The 20,199-nt window shown below is 46.9% G+C and overlaps 1 protein-coding gene across 2 annotated transcripts in view; it reads left to right on the forward strand.

The window, feature by feature from the left end:
- The window catches only part of DDX20 (DEAD-box helicase 20), a 440,715-nt gene that overhangs the window by 199,337 nt on the left and 221,179 nt on the right, over positions 1-20,199 (forward strand). For both annotated transcript variants that reach the window (XM_069633316.1, XM_069633317.1), the window contains one exon: positions 13,970-14,028. In XM_069633316.1, the coding sequence (XP_069489417.1) occupies positions 13,970-14,028 (59 nt within the window). The remainder of the gene's footprint in view (positions 1-13,969; positions 14,029-20,199) is intronic.

Genomic DNA, 20,199 nt, shown 5'->3' on the forward strand with positions numbered 1-20,199 from the left:
ATTATATAGCTTGCACTTTCTATTTCCACATTATTGTAAATTGCTGCTTAGTTCTCATTAGACACTGTAGATAATAAATTCAAGCATCATATATTCTGTGTGATTGGCTTTTTTCCAGACTGAGTTCATTGTGCGTCTTAAACCTTATTTGTGTGGGAAGGTAATTGGGAGTGATTTACTTTGCACAAAGGGCTGGATCACAGGGGGGTGCGGGTACTGTTTACCACTACAATATCTCCCCTCCCTAATACAGAATCTAGTCATCCCCATATCTACTAGAAAAGAAAATGTCTCGTCACCTATGGTCACCCCTCCACATGGTTCCTCGTTCGGGTCGGGGTCGGATATAACGGATGGGCGTGAACACATCGGATCAGTCTGTGGACTGTCCTATTGTGGATAGTCAGAACTGTCCCTGTGAAAGGGTTACCCTCCCACCACGGTCCTTCCCCCTAGTTTCTGCATTGCAGATTTTGCGTGTCTCGTGGCTTACAGCACTCTGCTGTGCCGTTGCTTGCTGTACTTGTTTTGGTGACTGCGTGTATTCTGTGGTGCATACACCATGTACTGGTGCTCCTTCTGATGTGCCGGTTGCAACGCAAATGTGAGTCTGCGCGTGTTATTGGGCATAGTAGTCGGACTGTTCTGTCTGATATGCCACCCCCCATTCTGCTGTGCTCCACCCCTGCTCCTGCACAGTTCACGATATGACCTATTCTACCACGCATCCACCATTGTGGTGGACCCTCCCACGGGTCTTTCCTGTCCTGCGTTAAACGCTTCTACACCTTGTTGCATTAGGTGTCCAAACCATCTTCCCCATGGCACTCCTCTCCTTCCTCATGGCCAAAGATTGGCGTCTCCTCTTCCTGCACAGCTTTTCCCTACTGCCTGTTGTCAATTTTGTTTGCTTGTTAGGCGATTTTACAGCAAGTAAAATACTGTTTCAATGCACCCACAGGGCAAAGGGTGTGAAAAAGGAAGTGAAACACATTACAAAACACAATATTTAAGAGCAGTGGGAGGAAAAAAGGAAAACAGACGAACCTATTATGCCTCGAGTATTCAGAACGTGCAAGTGTAGCAAGGAAGAGGGCAGTAGGGGTTAGTGCTGGGGAGTCAGAGCCCATGGGTGAGCAACAGATGAAGTGCTAGGATTGTTGAGTCCTATACACCTGGAGCTGCATTAGGTGGAAGTGCAAACTTTTTTTTGCAGAGGGTGTGCCAATGCAAGTGCTGAGGCGTAGACAGGAGCTGGGCCGATTGGGTGTGTGAGTTCCGGGGCCGCGAGGATCCATAAGGGACCTAGACACCAATCACAGCAAGTGTGGGATTAGCAGAGGAGAGAAGGGAAGGAGTAGGTAAAGAGGAAAGTCTTAAGGAGCTCCCGGAATTTAAGAAAGTCTTGCTCAAGGCGCAGAGGGAGGGAGCCAGCTGTGTAGCTTTGTGTAATTTTGTGTGCTCTGAGTAACTACTCAGGCTCTGCTTTTCAACATCACCCCTTCCATTGTATACTTGGCTTCTTCTTCACTCATTTAGCTTCCTCCTTCCTCATGTTCTCCTGCATTAGTCTGCAATAATGCACTATAGTGAACTGAATTTCTGACCATGGCTTCGCTTCCATCCCCACAAATTTCTTTAGTTACTTCAGTACCTGCACTAGTAGCCCTTGGCTTGATATGATCGAATAGTCCTGTTTTATCCCACGGCTCTCTTGTCTCGAGACACCAACTTTCTTGTATCTCCTGGATATATTGAAGTGGGTCGGAGTCTTCTCGCATTTTGCCTGCCATAATGATGCTTAGGTAAGATGTGTCTGGGTACTGTACTCTTAGAGCTTGCCATACGGCTGCTCTGCAGTTATTAAACAGTGCACCATTGTGCGCTGTATTCTGTGCTATCATTCCGGGATACCCTGCCCGTTTCTAAACATCGTCCGCTACCTCCCCAAGAATGGCTGACCGTAAGCTCTTTATGTCACCCACTGCCAGTGTCATCCCTGCTGTCAACCGTTCTAACTCATATATATCCATTTACCCGGTCCTGCTGTCAAGGAGGGCAACGTGCACCTCAGATTGTCTTTGTCCATCTATTGCCATGGTATATATTTTGGTCGTCTGCCACCCTTTTAAAGCAACAAACTGTGTCAAGTGTACTCCCTTATCGGGTGTTTCTAGGTCTATGGTAGCCGTAAATGCTATCGGCATACTCCTTTTTTTTTTTTTTTTTTTTTTTTACACCCCCGGTAAAGCTTGTAGCCTCTGTGAATATGTAGTAAATTCGTCTGTGCTGTGCAATCTGTCTTTGGGACGCTCGAGTCGTCCTTTGGGTTTTAGTTTGCCTTTCCGGTGTCTAGTGTCTCCCTTTCAGGGCTTACTTCCCTGGATGGGCGACTAGGTCTCCCCTATTCATCATGGTCACTTTCCCCTTTGTCTTCTGAGCCCACCACCCCCCCACTGTCATCCTCTCAACATCAAATTGAAGTCTTCTTAACATGCATTTCCCTTGTTAATTCCCCATTACTCTATCTAATAAACTGCTGTCCCCCCTCAATTTAGACCCTGCTATGCTTCTGCTTGCCTTTTGGGCCGAGGGGCTATCCCTCTTGCTTTTATACAGTATCCCTATTCTCCTTTTGTATCTCCTCTTCCTCATCGACATCTAGACGTGTTGGTCACGTATCTACTTCCTTAAGAGGTCTCTCCCTACTTCTGTACCTTTCCCGTTCCTGTCTCCTATACCTTTCTTCCTGTGTCGACACTCTTTAATGAGTCTTTAAATTTCTAGCTTCCTCTTCTTCTTTCTTTAACTGCAGTTACCTTTTCCTTCCTCTGCTTTTCTCATCAATCTTCTATCTCCTGTCTTTTCCTTTCCCTTTCCTCTTTCTTTCTCCTGTCTTTCTCCCTTTTGAGCTTCTTGTTCCTCCCTCTGTTCCCTTTCTCCTTCCATTATCTCTGCCCATTCTCAGTTCACCTTTTGTTCCCCTTTCGTTTCTGAACTTACTCCTCTGTACTTTTATGGTCGACTGCACCTCTTCCATCCAATTTGAGCAGTATCTGTCCCTCTACCTACTCGTTTGGTGGGACTGTAACTTTGTTATCCCCACTATGTGTCACTATCCCTTTGTCACCCCGTCGGTTTTGCATGCAGATTGCTGTGCTCTTTTCATTCGCCATTTGTTGCGTCTTTTCTCTTGGTGACTTGCTTGCGCCACTAAGCGTGCCCTAGCTGCTGTACGCAGGTGGTGCATAAACGGAATTGGCATATTCTGCTGCTGCTTTCAATTCTTTCAAGGGGTAAACTCTCTTGCTTTCTGCTTTGCTTTTGGGAGTGGGAGGAGCAGCCGTGGGTGCTACGCCCCACCCACCCCTCTTCGCATTGGGTCAGGATCCACTTTCTTTGATGCATCCTCTTCCCTGTCCTGAAACATTTTCCATAGCTCCAGTATGACTAACATGTTAATCAATCTCTTCCCTTTCCTAGGCGGCATGTAAATAAGTAGTCATGTGTTGCAGCTGTGAGAAACCAGAAGGTGTCTCACCCGCTAGTCCCTCGGGATCTCTCTGATGGCCAGGGCATGGCCATCGCCTTTGGATCCAGATCCAGACCCTGGGGGTTGATCAGTGCGGGTGATCACCTGGGTGAGGGGTCTTCGGGAGTGGGACACCTGATGACTAGGTGTGGTATCCCCCACTCCACCTAACACCTTTACTCCATCCTACCAGGTAGGATATCTGGGAACTGTAACTCCACACCCACCCTTCCCTAAACGAACACTTTCACACTGACTGCCCGCTCTGGGAGAAAACACTCATACCCGAGCATTGTACCGGAAATGTCCCACTACTATGGTGAGGCAATTACTGTTAACTCACACCTGACTTCCATTAAGGCTTCCTCTACATGGATGAAAGGTGGAGCACAAGAGCACAGTCTGAGCGATGCAAAACGCACAAAGGAACCGTGTTTTCAAGATGGCAGTTGAATGAGGATAGAAAGGCGGCAAACTGAGAAGGAAGAGCAATGCGCGAGATACCTTTTGACCTTTCCAGCGAGAAACCGTTCCTGAAACCTTCAGATTAAAAGCCCTAAGGCCATTAAACCAGACTGAAGCATCCTGCATTGTGTGTTGGAGATATGGGGGCCCTTCTGCATAACTGGCAGAGTCGTGGAGGAGCAGCAGCTGCCGTGGTTCCATCCTTGGCTCCTGGATCAAAGCTGAGCCAGAGAAATCCACAGTTGGTAAGTTAGGGAGACCAAGGCAAGACTGGTCTGTGTTAAAGTTGCAAGCAGCAACATTGTATGAAGAGCGCAAGAGCGAAGAATATTAACAGGTGTGATGAAAGACGCAAGAAAAGCTCATTTGGATGTTTGAAGTTTAATATGAATCTGAGAAGGAACGAGACAAAGTAAGAGTGGTGCGGCACTGCGGATGTGCTCAATCGAACGTCTGTGTGATGTACCCAGCCAAGAAGTGGCTGTAACAAAAGCAATAAAGTGAAACTTATGGATGAAGTGAATTGAAGTGGTCCTGCGATGGTTTAAGAAAAATCCATTGCACATTAGAAAGTCTTTGAACTTTGAGACCATTGTGAACATTGTGTTTAGGGGGTTAGGGGAGCGAGCCCGACTGAGGGAGACCCGTGGTGAGCAGTACACCCAAGAACTTGTGAATGTGAAAATCCAGATGAGAACGGAACTTTGGTACTTGTTTGTTAAACCAGGCACTCTGCAATAAGAGACTTTTATTGGGAAAGAGACTTTGGCGCAGAAGGTCCAGATACCTATGTTTTGAACTGCATCCTCGTGGCAGAGAAGCCAGTGTGTGTGCGAAGCTTCTTTTCCTGTGCTGAAAACATGGGGAAGGGAAGCCAACTGCTCAACTATCCTGACATTGTTTTTTGAACACTTTTCTTTTTAGATACATCATTGTCTCACACCATTTGTATTTAGAATTAAGGATTGACAAAGACTCCACTAGGACTGCGTTATTATTTGATGGTCGTAGCTTGCTCCCATCATTAGATTTAGGGTTAGTCATTCAGTCAACCCATTGAAGTGCAATAAACACCCTTGAACTGTGATCACTTGTGTTCTGTCTGTTTGATACCATGCCTACCTTACACAGCACTTATTTGAAAAGACTTCCCTCACAGGGCCATGGCTTTGCCATCTTGCCCTCTGTATCGTTGGTCCATTCTGCGCTATACTTCTATATCTTGTCTTATTACTTTAGAAAGGACTTGCACAAATGCTTAAGGGGAGTATCCCGCATGGCGACACGTACATACTTGACGTCAAGTCAGGATTTTTTGACATACTTGAACACTTTGCCAATTCATGTTTCACAATTATCATCAGCTCTGTCACCTTTTCCAAAACCGTAACAATTGTGAAAACATTCTAACAGCCTCTCCGGCTCCCCACTGTCAAGAGCTGCATGCTCTGCATGCCCCGCACTGTATAATCTGCCCTTAAGGCCAAGTCACAATTCTCTCATGCAAGCCTTGAGCCCGCCCAAATGGCATAGCAGCTTTCGATAATATGAACATCACCTCATCGAACTAGAAACAATTGTTTTCCATTTTCAAATTCTTCCTGTTTCTCTCCTTTTCCTCCTTGTCTCTCATCCCCACATCTGTGCCCCACTGCAGGCCTTAGCTCACATATCAACGCACCATGTCCTATTAAACAATCGTATGTGAGACGTCGCAAGCCGAAAGGCAAAAATCCCAATACTTCCAGTAAAAATCCCAACAATTTGCATACACTCACCAGTATTATATCCCAAGACACAGCAACACCAATGACACCACACACACAGCCATCTTGCTGCCTCTCAAATCACAGGGAATACCAAAGTCATGTGGTCCTTCTATACCGCCGCATATAGGACTACATCTCCATGAGATAAGAAACAACCTTTCCGTGACACTAGTGCCTAGACACGGGGATCCATACATAAATCATCCATAAACCAAGCTGACTGCTTAGAGAAGAGGTATCCTTTTTTTAATCTTTTCTGTGTTTTCATTTGTAACCGCAGCAAATGCATCTGGAAACGGATCCATCACAACGACATACAACAGACGACAAACATCAACTTCCCCTCCCCAATGTTTGTTATATGGCTGACTCTATGCCTACACTCTGTGGATCTGCTGAAGCTCTCTGGCACTGCCTCTCCCACAATCTGCCACTCTGCCATCAGGTCTGCTTGGTGATCGACAGGGAGCGGGCTGGAATTTCTCCAGGTGGCTCCTGATGACCTCTGTCGTGTGGTTTTTATTCGGGTCCACGAGACATGTCCATTGCAGCATGCGGTGGGAAAGACAGCTTTATTGCCGAGGGGTTTTAGCAACCATCCTCTCGCTACCACTTGTAATAGTGGCAAGGGAACTATTCACCGTCTTCCCGTTTTATATGCAAGAGGAACTGGGCCCTGAAAATCCCCTTCCACAAGAATGGAAGACCCAGGCATAGGGCTGTATTAACAAATCAATTACTGGGATTGCAGCATGAGCAATCTAATCTACAAGTGCTCTCAATTTCCAGATATCTGTCATCTGGTTTTGCTATGGTCTGACATCACACAAATTTGTTCTGTCCCAAAAACCTACCAGGGGAATGGAATTGGTTAGTGAGGTAAACTACATATATGTTCTATAATGGGTTAGTGCACTCATTGGATAAGCCATATCTGGTGGCTCCTCCCGAGACCACCTCTTTGCTACGAATACAAAGTTGCAGGTTAGTTTAAGATTATTACACATAGTGTAAGCTTGCTGTGGAAGGTGATGGGGTTTGGGCGAAAAGTGTCTTCTCAGCCTTGGAGCTTTGGACAGTTACCAAGCCAAGTGCAACTATTCAATTTAGTGGGAACGACGCCAAAGGTGCTGCATGTTCCCAACAAGTTAGCATCTCCGATCTCCTAGGCATTGAGACAGAACATTCGGCTTTCAACCTGTGTTGCGTTTGTATCTCCCTCCCTGGTTCGATGGCAACCGGCTCCTCAGTCTGGCTCAAATGAGTAGGCTGTTTTAGCAGGCTCAGATCATGTGTTTAGGGACCTCGAAATGGACTTCTTTCTTGCAATTCTGGAGGTTTTCTGTGTGTTTCTTGCAGGTGTCTGAAACTCTCCTTCTCGCTGTGTCTTGACGAGCTGTGCACGGTGTCTGCGCCGGAAGCCGGGTCTGCATGCATCAGCAGAGTTGTCCTGTCCGCCTTTGCGTGCTTCTGTTTGTCCTGCTTTTCCCATTCACTCTGTCTCTATGGCTTCCATCTTTATTTGCATGGCCGTCCATGTTGGTTGCGGTTTAAGCTTCAGCAAGCAGTTCATGTGTATTCTGATGCGTCTTGCAGTTTCTGCGTAGCAAAAGGGTATACATGTGTCGGTCTTCTAGCTATGCGAGTTATAAGCATATTCTTCGTGTCTATCAGCGAGAAGTCTAAATGTGAGCATCATTTTACGCAGGGATGTCTGTGCTTCATGTCTAACGGATCTGTCATGTCAGTCGGTACGTCATCGACGTTCTTGGAGGTTGCAGTCTTTCAACCTGTTAAATTGATGATGGCTGTATCGCTTCAATATTGTCTTCTGGGTATGGTCTGAACGTTTCTTAGGCAAGAATTGATGTAGGAACCCTGTGGAAGACTACACCAATCTTGTCCTCTTGATATTGGGTAACCCACCTATTGATATAGGTCTGTACTACACAAGTTGGTAGTGTGACTGAGCAGCCAGACTTATCCCAAGAGGGGTAAATGAGAGCTGTAGAATTGTAACATTGAAATTCACCAATACAAGTATCCAAATAAAACATACTCAAGGTTTTCTAGTAAAATAATTATTTATTGAACGGTCAGTTTTAAATGAGCATTCTTTTAAAAAGGGCAATGTGCAACAATAAAAATACACTTCAAAATACTTTCTCGGAATCAAGCAAAGCAAGCAGATACTCTTTAGAGATGCTTCATACACACTTTCTACACCCTGAGGTGACTTCACTAACTAGGAAAAAGGTTAAACAGGTTTTCGGAGCACGTGAGCACTTTAAATCTTCCAGTGAAGTTTAGATGAATACCTTTCCCAGCAACATTAGTTAAACACCAATGTATCACCCATGAGGGACAGTAAGAACCCAAGTCAATAGAATAGAAGAGTCTGCAGGGAGTCAGAAGAGCCAAAGTCAACTGGAGCAAAGTCTATGGAGCTGAGGCACTTCTTGGATAGTAAAAGTCTTGCACAAAGTTAGAGCGTTTGAAGAAAAATCACTGTAGGGTCACAAGCTGTTAATCTTGCGTATGTTAGAGCTTGGATTAACTCTATAAAGCAGCTACTGCTAGTCTCAACTGAAAAGAGCAGAACTACAGACAAAAAGGTTAGTGCCCCAAAGTCAGAACAGTACCTTTTTGGTTAGAAGATCCAGCTGGCTTCTGTCTGTTTGCAGGGATGCAGGTCCGGGGTTCATGGGCCTCAGTCGTGGGGACAAGAGGGAGGAAGTCTAGAGGGCTCCTGCACAGCATTTCAAAGGATGGGGGGAAGCTACAGGTGGTGTTTGGATCAGCAGCACTTTGCGGTTTCAGCACTCTGTAAACCGCACCACTGCGGTTCTTGGACACTGGTTGGGCTTCCTTCACTGCTCGACTCCAGCACTCTGGTGAGGGGACTCGAGCTTTTGGCCGGCTTACAGACATTGCATTCAGGTACAGACTTCTCAGCCCCTTGCACTCTGTTCCGGGAGCAGCAAAGAAGTACAGCCAGTTGGGGAAAGTCTTTCAGCAAAGTTTGTCTCACTGTTAGTTGGTCCCACTAACCCAAGGGAAGAAGTCATCCTTTCCGGAGCTTCTCTTGTCAATCAGTTTCAGCACAGCAGCAGGGCTTCACCAGGCAATTCAAAGGTCCATGAGGATGCAGCAAGCTTTGTTCACGGTTTCTTGTCAGGGTGTTCTTCCCAGTGGTCGACTATGTCTTCAATTGAAGAAGCCTTGCCCTTTAAGCAGCTTTCTCCCATTCATGCACGGCCTAGCTGTCACTCATACAGCAGGATGGCTGTCCTACAAGGAGAGCCAGCCAGCCAATCAGGACTGGGTGCATTCAGGTAACCATGGAGACAAACGACAGGGGAGTTTTGGGCACCTCAATCACTTCCTGCCCTTCCAGACACACTGGAGCCAGAGGCAGGTTTCAGTACGGAAGCCCGCCAAAGGCAAAAACGAACAAAGGGCTTAAACCTGGTTTGGTGCGCATAGTAAACCCAACAAAGACGTCAAATACAAGAAATGGTGATAAACAGTGACTGGGTCCTTTTGACACAATGGTCACCCATGAGTGCTATACTGCAGCTGAGGATTCAGTCTACGTTAGAAAAGCAGCATGGTAGGAAAATTAAACCACTGCCACCAGCCATTTCAAATAGTGAGGGAAACATGACAAAAGTTACAGGAGTAAGTAGGAAAAGGGACTACTAAGTAACCCCCCAGCACTAAAGATAAGATGGGGTCTGCTGGACCTACAAAGAGAAAAGTAAAGTCAATGTCACTTTACTAGTCTTAGGAACAGTAGTGCACCCAAGAAAAGGTATTTAAACCTTAAGAGAAATCTAAAGGATTTCTCTTTGATGCTGCAATGAAGGTGCTTTGTGTCCCCATACAAAAAGTAGATGCCTATGGAGTTTGTCACTTTTATGTGTCACCTTTATAAAGGAAGCACCTAATCCAAATTGGATCAAAACACGTGAGAGTGAGAAAAAGGGTTTACTGACCCCAATGGTTACAATTAAAAAGTCCTAAAGTCTAGCAAAAGAGCTGGGGTTCTCTAAGGTGGGAGACATTTAGCACTAAAATGAAAATTCTCCCTAACTTATCTGAGTGAGTAGCGCTTCTCACATCTGCGATGCATCATTGATGGGGATGAAGGGCCTAGAAGGGTGTACATCTCTCGTTTTTCTGTCCGGGCTGAGAGTGGGATGGGTGTAACGAGGGCCACATTTGAGCCCCCGTCTTCAGAATCTTGTGGAATGAACCTGTAATTTGAACCACATGCCACCCACACAAGTGTTAACCTTGACTCCCCTGATTAGCTAAAGCTGGGTGAACCAGGGAAAGCTTAAAGGATATTATGCTGCCAGCTGTGAATCTGTGCCTTTACCTCATGAACACACTGCCGAGAGGCTCGACATAAAAAACAGAAGAACCAGTACCTACTGTTAGCAAGAACAAAATGGTGAAAAAACAGCGGGGCGAAAGACTGCAGTACATCCGGCAGGACTGCCTTGGCTGAGAATGATGATCCAGCCAACCACCTGTTTTAATTTAAAAACTAATGCCAGCTCCTAGGGCTTTCGTAAATGACAAACTCTGAACAGCTTAAAAATGATTCACTGGCTTCAGTAAGCTCTCTGTGGGCTGCATCTCCTGACGTATGCCCCTTCAACGCAGCCTGCACAGGATGATGGTTTTTCACAATGCAGCCACGGTTGGTCGGTTGGCAGCGCGCAGGCCTCAGCTGTGATCCGAAATGAAATTAGCACCTTGTTGATGCCCCAAGAACTGGATCCAACAAGGAAGGAATACAGAGGCATAGTGCAGTTAAAATCCATTTTTTAAGAAGCCTGTCTGCGACGTGTCCATGCAAAATCTGTAAAAGTTATGATTGGCCGCATCTAGTGAACGATCCATTGAGCGGAAAACATGCATCATCCCACCTGTTTGCGTCCTCGATATGCATTCAGCAGACTTGGTCTGCAGCTTCCCAAACAAACTTTAGTTCTCTTAAATGTAGGTGTATTAAAATACTAGGCACATGTCACTTCACTAGACCACTCTGACCAGTTACTTTGACTCCGTATATGCCCAAAACATCTATGGAGAGAGGAATGACTCGTGGCTGAGATCAAGGTTCACCAAAATGTATTTTTAGAGTAAAGTTGGGCATTTTTGAGATTTGTTATGAGAAATTGGACGTGTTGTGCTGGAAAGCTGCGTTCAGTCGCGCAACATGTATTCCTGGTTGGTTTTGCTTAGTTTGTGGGGGAAATCTGGTTTCTGCGTCCCCACAACCAGTGATTATCAATGCATGATTTTCAGCTTGTGTGTGGGACCGAGATTGGGGGCGGGTGCTGGTCAACATGCCACTGTTTAATATCCAATGATCCTCCTTCATCTGCTTTTAATATTTGTCCTCGCTGTCCCAGTCTGCAGTGGTTTGCAAACCAATGTTTTCTTTCAGTTTATTCTATTGCTTTAGGCCTTGTTCCTCAGCACATAAGGCTTTCAGTTTGTTGAGAGAACTTGGACACACGTGTCGAGGTAAGCAGCAGGTTTTCACTGCTTCTTTTTTCTTTACCCAAACAATGCTTGCTTCAGCTTTTTCTTCAAGGTGCGTTGCTCTCTTCTCTTTCTCAGTTGTATTACTTGGGTCTCTTTGCTTCTGTGTGCAGCCTTCGCGATTCCTCTTCTGAGTGTTCTCCTATGTTACTTCAATTCCATCACAGGCTGTGTTGCATTCGTTTAGCTTGTCTCTTTTAACCAACAGTTCAAAGTACCTCTTCTCTGCATGTTGGCTCTGATGGTAGTCGCTCTCCTCCCCCTTTCTGACTCGGCTGTCATTTGTCGACCGTGCTTACCTCTCGGCAGGTGTACATTCTTTTTGACCCCACACCCCCAGTCTGATTCATACATCAAATTACGCTCCTGGTCTCGCTCCTGGTCTCGCCTCAGCTGGCCCAACTGTCCTGGATTGGAGGCAATAGGGCAGCTTTTTTATCATCTTTTTATTCAACATTTTTTGTACACAGAAATCGGTGCAAAGTTGACTGTTACAGAACCTGGTTGAGATCAAGGATCCAAGAGCTCAGCCAGGATAGAAGTGTTCATCCAACACCGCGGTCCCATTACTTTACCAGCCATATCCCCTTTGCCCATCTATATATCCCCCTGTCCTCCCTCCCCATTCACCCCCCACCCCTCAAACCATATGAACCCACCTCCAATACTAAAGGGGGCTTCAAATCCGCTGAGAAGTGCAGTTCATTTAACAGTTGGCTCCAATCCACCACCACCCCATCTTCCAACATCGGGTCTCGGTGCACTGCAGGATATCTAACTCTGCCATCCCCCATCTACGGGTATCTTCCATCCATTTTACCAAGGATGGCCCCTGAGGTTTTTCCCGCGCTATGGGCACTCTTCTTTTGGCTAATATCAGCATGAAATAGGCTAATCGCTTCTGCGCTCTGTGGCGTTTCCCACTCGGGAATAATCCCCATAAACACACTCTTGAGCTGCATTCAAAACTGGAACCCAGCAGCTGGTTGATCCAGTAGGGCAGCTTTTGACTTACCCTCCTCTCACCCGCGACCCTCGTAGCTAGTTGCCATTGCTGCGCACAGCTATTCTTTTACGGGTCTAGGGTATCTCAGAATCTGATGGCATCTCTGCCTCTTTCGAGAAGAGGAGCGTTTGAATTTGCTGCAGTACTGCACATGGGAACAAAGTGAATGGACTTTCAAGAGCATCTCACATAGCCCTGTATAATAACACCAACATAATTAATTAAGAAAGGGCTGCGTGGATGGTAGATAACTACGAAAGGGGAGGGGTGATGCATGTGCACACCCTTCTCCATCACAGTACATACTTTGGATATATGGAAATGGAACACCTACTTCACTCCAAAACCAAGGATAGGTAAGTTTTCTTTAATTATTAATCTTATTTTTTGCTGCACCAAAAATTGCAAACCAGGGTCTGGATTACTAGCGTTTCTTGAAATTGCCATAATTTGCATTTCATGCACGATTTGGCACTGCAGCATGACTTGGCATTCAAGTGCGTATAATCAAAGACCACATGTATCAATGAAAAGACAATTTCGAGGGGATTGTGTCCTCCGACGTATTCCACATCTACGCCGGAGGAACATCCCATCGAAATCGTAGCAGCAGGAGATATTTCGGACAAGGTCTTGTCATCTGCCTGACTTCAGGATCTACTGGTATAGTTTATTTAAGCATGTGGGCGAACGAGATGAAAACTCCATTCTGTAATTCATGGAACTTTGATCTTACTGAATTGACTTTCTTCTGCACCTTTCTTAATTGAAAGAGGCCAATTTACTGCAGGAACTCAAATGACGCACTTTAAGAAAGTGCCCCACCCCCCCACCCTCATGACATTCGAACGGCGTGCAGATAAGTTCTCCAGCACCTTGCGATAAACCCTTGCATTAGTTTGTAGTACTTTTTTGGGAGTATTTAGCATTGTAGGAATAGTCTTCGACCAGCTAAAACCCCATTTGTTATATAAATATTCGTTTTTAATTATAGCCTGTATTTAATATCTCCTATCTGGGTTTTTGATGACCCCTTCCATGCGTTGCCATGAAGTGGTCTCACCAATTGTGCATCGAAGATGGGAGAGTTGCGAGAAAAAGCTAGTTGGTGTATAAGGGGCACCCCAATGGGCAGTTTGGCCACACCCTGTGAGCTTGACCATCTTCTTCTGCTATGAAATGGTACGTTGCTAGTATTGTATGAATTCTTTAGTTATTCCAAAGCCGCCACATGCCTGCTTGAAATAGCATGCTGCTTGACAATCTAATCATTGCTGTTGATACCTGCTAATTGTATAAACTTCCTTCTGTTCAAGTATGGGGAATAAGGGATGCGAGACGTCGGTGGGAATGGTAAATCGGAACATGGAGTGTGTCAGCTTTGTTTACAGCATCTGTTACTTGTGTTAAGTTGCATTCACATAGTTTAATCCTGGGAGAGCCGACACAGCCTTTCGTCCTTTGAAGGTTACGTTTGAGAGTCTGTACATTTTGCCTAATAAAATTACTTGTTTTAGTTCTTAGTGGGAAGTGTTTTGTATGAAGCACTGCATGAAAACATTCCAGTTACAAGACATTAATAAGCAAGTGGTGTGTGTGTGTTCAGCTGTCCTAACGTGTGTGTCATCCTTCTAGAGCACAGCACCTTGCTGACCTCCTCACCGCCAAGGGATTTCCTGCCGTGTGCATATCTGGTAAGAACGTTTGAATAATTTTCTATGGTCTCTTCTCATTCTGCTGATATGAAACACATCGGCATATGTTTGTAAGCCATTGCGACAAGGAATTCCCAACAGAACTATGTGCTGCTGCGTTGAGTGGGTTTGCATGTGTCATGGTAAACCATGCAGAAGCCACAGTGGGGAAGCTTTACACATTTCCAGGGCTTGGCCTTTTACAACAAGATCGAAATTCATCAGAGCTGGGAAAATCATGCACTGGAAGATGTGTGTGTGATCGGTGGACAATTGGAGATGGCAGACGTACACCACGATTGTGCCCCTTCCCACCATCCAAACGTGGCAATAACCATTGAATCTAATCTACTACTTATTTGTAAGGTGTGTCTCCCCTTGTCTGTAGGAATGAGTGAACAGAAAGCTGTAGGAGACCCGAGCGTAGGAGCAAACATCCTTACTGCACAGATGTGCAAAAAATGAAAACCCAGGGGGGTGATGAAGGAACCGTCATGATCGGTCATCCCAGATGACTGACAGCTGCACTGGTGCACCTGGTTAAATAAACAGTCTGGTTTCATGCAACAAGTGTAAACAGCTTTTGATATGATATGGCATTTGTAACACGCCTATACACAAGTGTTTCAAGGCGCGAAACACTTTATGTTTATATAATTGAATTTGTCAAACCAATACACTGTATAAATTGGTAATCTTGCACCACTGTGCTCTTAGTGGAGGCGCTCTCTGCTAGTACATGAAATAAATCAATATTTCCAAGTCCTCCTTTCATTACCTTTGGTATAAACAATCACACAATTGCTACAGTAATATTTAAGTAGATCCAGTGGGGTCACCTGAGAACACGTATACTCACATCTGCTAAATAATTAAACAAAGAACATTAATTGGGTAAGGAAACAATGTGTTGAAATAGTTCCAAACTGTGTCCAATGGCTTAAACCTAGAGTAAAGCTAGAATTTCATGGATGGGGTTAATAACCTGTCTAACCTTGTAACATCTATATGTACTCACAATACTGTATCCACAGTGATGTTGCATGCTGTAAGTCCTGGAAGGTACACCCATAGTGCATTTATAGTCTCCAGTATCTTGCATTGGATTCCAGAGTGAACCCTGGGTTTCGTTAGGACACTCGAGCCATATGCGGGGGCACTCTCTCTCACACTCTCTCTCTCTCTCACTCTCTCTCTCTCTCTCTCTCTCTCACACTCTCTCTCTCTCTCTCTCTCTCTCTCTCTCTCACACTCTCTCTCTCTCACACTCTCTCACACTCTCTCTCTCTCACACACTCTTTCTCTCACACACTCTCTCTCACACACTCTGTCTCACACACTATCTCTCTCTGGGACTGGGTGGTGACACAGGACTTGTGTCTGCCTTTTCTTCTCATCGAGCCTCTCCTGCACTCGGTTTTCCCCCGTGAGTGAAAATTACTTAAATGTCGCAGGCCGGAACGAGCCTGTCAGGAACACCGAGTTCGCCATACCCTCCACCTACCACTCCCCTCAGACTCTCAGGGGAGGGTTGGGAAAGGAACTTGGACAGGCCTAGCAAGCCCCTGATGTCTTCCCCTCCGAAGTCCTCGTCTCATTTCTTTGTGGGGGGGAAATGCACATAAAACAGCCGGACCGGCCTCTCTGCAGCTCTACAGGGCTTCCCCTTCAAACTCCTCCTCGGCTTGCTTGTCCCCGAGAGGGGGAAATAACATTTCTGATGCTTGTTAATCTGCTTAGAATCACATGCTGTGCATATGGTCCGACATCAAGTTGTAACAGTGTAGTATTGCATCTTGTCTTTCGGGTACCGAAATGGGACGTCAGCATAGGCGTGTCTCTTGCACTATTCCTATTGTGATGTGTAGTGTACCCAAAATCCCTCACGCGCCGATGTCCCTCAGATTGTTTTTTTCCACCCAGATAACTGGTCGCCCAATAGCGGAACTCTTCATAAGAGACGTTGTTTATCTTTATGCCGACTTTGTCGGTTATTTCCCCATAAGTCACTTCGACGGCGAATCAAGCAACTTCGTCGAAGACTGCGGGAAGTTTATACGGCTGTGGATTTCGGCACCTAAGATCTGGTTGCTGAGCCCTCCACGTGGCTGGACCCTCTGGCTGGCCTACACAGTAGGTAGAGTGGTGTCGGTGTGACCATATCTTTCGTTATCGCTCTCCTCTTTCCACCTCTTTGCCCTTTAGGTCTGGCCATCTTTGTCTATACCTTTCGTTATGGAAAGGACACCATTTAGGGTCTGCCCTAAGTGTAGGGTCAGGTACCCGTGGAAAGACTAGCACAGTGCGTGCAATTCTGGTCTACACCTAGATCACAACAAGAAGCGGTGTGTGTCCTGTAGACTCCTTCGGCCTAAGACCCTTAAGGAGCACCGTGTAAAGCGGTGGGCCGCGCACAGCATGTCGCGGGCTCATCCCTCTTCCTCCACCGCCACACCCGCCGAAAGTGAAGGGGTTACTGATGATGACTAGCCATCCGTGTCGGATGTCATCGACCTTGAGGCGGACACTTCTAGGTCCGCCACGCCCGACCCCTATAGGCCTTACGTAAGTCTCGCTTTGGGGACAACACCCGGTGACAAGGGCATACAGAAACCACACACTAAGCACACAACCCCATCACTGATTTTGACGGTTCCGCCGAAAAAGGTGAATGCACCAACAGGACCACCGAAGATAGATCAGCAACCTTCCCCGCATCCGCAGCAGTGTCTTGCGACTGGGCACTCCAAAGTTAAAGGCTCTACCTCTAAATTGGGATTACACGCGAAACCTACTCCTAGGCCTCCAAGCCTTTCCGCAGGCGCAAAATCTATCGCTCGGCCCTCTGACGCTGTGGTAGGCAGTAAATCTACCACTGACCCGTTGACTCACCCCAATTCAGCGGAGATTGAGGACATTCTCGCGAGGATTACTTCGGCGGTTTGGCTGATGCCTAAGAAACCGCCGAAACTCATAGAGCGTACCGCGGACAGGTCTAAAGACCAGCCATGGCACCCCAGTACTCACGAAACCTACAAGGTCAGGAGCCTCTGTCCAACACACTTGGGGACAAATCTCGACACCAACGAGAGGAAGACAATGTTTTTCCACCATTTGCCCCTGCTGGTCCGTCTAAGTGGAGCAGGGAAAAGTTTGAAGGGTGCATGGACCGCCTAGAAAGGATTCTCGCGTTCAGAGCATCCTTCCCCTAAGAGAGCTTGCGAAGACCCTCTTTTGGTGTTGGCTTCACGTTTCCCTGAAATTCTTGACTCTCAAGACCCTTCGGCTTCTGTACACAATGAAGATGTGGTCCAGATGGACACTTACCAAGACATCTATGATGAAGCAGACCCTTCCTTTCTACAAGAGTACCCTGATGATCAGGCGAATGCCATGGGCAACGGGGAGGAGAACCAGCAAGTGGAGATGGAGCCATAGGCACTCCCTACGCAAGATCAGGACAATGATGTCCTATGCCTGGATTCACCTCCTACCACTCCGGCCCGCCAGGCCTCGCCTGTGGACGATTAAATGGCTTTCAATGCCATCTTAAGGAAGGCAGCAGAGCACTTTAAGATCACCATCCAGGAAGCGGTACCCGAACAAGATTTTGTGGAGGACATTCTCAAAGAGAAACCCCCCTCAAGCCAAGCCATTCCACTCCTGAACTCTGTTAAAAGAAGGCTGGCGCCCTCCCTGTTCACACCAGCACAGACCTGGGCTGGCCAGTGAATCCAAGAGTGGAGAAACTATTTCGGCCATCCCCTGCAGACCCCCAATATATTAAAGGCCACGCCACCCCCGACTCCTTGGTGGGGACTACCACCCGGAAACGGGCAGGGGTACCCCTTGCTATGGGGGAGGCACCTCCGGATAAGGAATCTAAAAGGTTGTACGTCTTAGCTAAACGTGTTACCTCGGCAGCTCCGTTCACCACACGCATAGCAAATAACACTACGTTGCTTGCCAGTTATGCAGACGCACAATGGAACCTTGTACAAGAAGGTCTCCAGGAGGTTCCTGAACCCGCTAGGTCCAAACTATTCACCATTGTGAAATGACCAACGGATTCATCCAGGTCCCCTCCCATGTCACCCCGGTCGGGGGGCACTTAACATCTTTCCTTGCCGCATGGGAGGGGATAACTTCAGACCAGTGGGTCATAAAGACGGTCGCCCATTGGTACTGCGTGGAATTTGCCCGACCACCACAGTTCAGACCACCACGTTCCCGGTGCCTCACGCCGGACAATCTGCAGATCCTGATTCAAGAGATGGAAGCTTTCTGGGAAAGGACGCCATAGAAGCCGTCCCTATTCCTCATGTAAACAAGGGTATTTATCCAGTGTACTTCCTTTACCCAAAAAGGACCTCACCATGCGCCCTGTTCTAGACCTGCACCCAGCGAACAAATTTATAAAACCTCAAATGTTTTGTATGGTAACGCTACAGGAAGTGTTCCCACTGTTGAAACTGGCGGACCACATGGCAACACTAGACATGAAAGAATCATGCTTTCATATTTCAAAGTTGCCAGCGCACAGGAAATACCTATACCTAAGGTTCATGATAGAGGACAGACACTACCAATTCGAAGTGCTCCCCTTCAGCATTGCCTCGGCACCCAGGGTGTTTACAAAAGTCCTAGCAGTAGTGGCAGCACACCTGCGCAGACTATCCGTCCCGGTTTACTACCTCAACGATTGGCTCGTAACAGGGGACTCTTACAACACATGCTTTTTGAACAGCCAGAAAGACCCTAGACCTTCTGTTCAGTCTGGGATTCTCGATAAACGAGAAGAAGTCCAGTCTAGTCCCCAGTCAAGTAAAACTATTTCTGGAGGCTCTAATCCGGACGAAGGATGGACTCGTCTTCCCCGCCAACGACAGGGTTCAGAACATGCTTTTTCAGATCACTCAATATGTAGCCAGTCGGGAGGTGACGGTACGCAAGGCCATGTGGCTGCTAGGTATGATGGCGTCATGCATATACTTGGTTCCCCACGCGCGCCTGCGCATGCATCCCATGCAAGAGTGGCTCAACAGTCGGTCTCAGGCCAGCAAAGAAAGGGAAGATCTGTTAGTTGTCTCGCCAGCCCTCCTCCTCTCTCTGCAGTGGTGGTCGACGGAAAACCTTCTGAAGGGAGAAGTCCTTCACCACCCCCGCAGTGGAAGCCACTTTCCCGACAGACCCATCTCTCACTGGGTGGGGGCTCACCATGTTCCAGCAGACAGCCCATGGAGTGTGGTCCACACAAGTAGCATCCAATCATATAAATCTGCTAGAGCTATTCGCAGTGTCCAAGGCACTAAAAGCCTTTCAGACTCCACTACAAGGGAAGACAGTTCTGGTTCTGACAGACCGCACCACAGCCATGTATTACCTAAACAAACAGGGGGCACACACTCTCCTGGGCTATCTAAGCTGTCACAAAACATTTGGATGTGGGCTCTCAACACAAGATGTTTTGGTTGTCCCAACAAGTTCCAGGGGAACTCAATCTTCTGGCAGACATGCTCAGCAGAGATTTCCCACTGCCCGTGGAATACGAATGGCATCTGCACGAAGACATCGACTCCAACGTCTCCGCAGAATGGGGCTTCCCAGAGATCGACCTGTTCGAAACTCAGAACGGCCATTGCCAAGGCTATGCCTCCAGCTACCCCCTGAACCGCTCCAAGCGGAACAGACTCTGGATAACAAGGTCAGGGAAATTTGTCTACGCTTTTGCCCCCGACTCCCCTACTCAACAAGATAGTGCGCAATATGCACCAGGAACCAGTCACCATTATTCTGGTGGCCCCCATGTGGGTTTGCTCATCTAATGGAAATGTCCCTCTCCCACTAGTAAAACTACCCTGCCCGTACAGCATGTCTCAGGACAGGGGGGAGACCCTAACACCTGCTATTGCTATTCCAGTAAATGGAAACGCTTTGTCATCTGGTGTAATACCAAAGGCGTCAATACCATTGATTGCTCACCCACACACATTTTGTTGTGCCTAACCCATTTGTTAGACACAGGACTGGTATTCAATTCCCTAAAGGTTCATCGTGCTGCTCTCGGTCTACACCACTTCACAACAAAAGTATCATGATGGAAAATACTGGTTATTAAGGCCTTTATGGAAGGGGTTAAGATAATCCATCCACTCATTATTCACCCAGTTC

This window comes from Ambystoma mexicanum, chromosome 13, assembly GCF_040938575.1.
Source record: "Ambystoma mexicanum isolate Mex_15411 chromosome 13, UKY_AmexF1_1, whole genome shotgun sequence".
NCBI lineage: Eukaryota > Metazoa > Chordata > Amphibia > Caudata > Ambystomatidae > Ambystoma > Ambystoma mexicanum.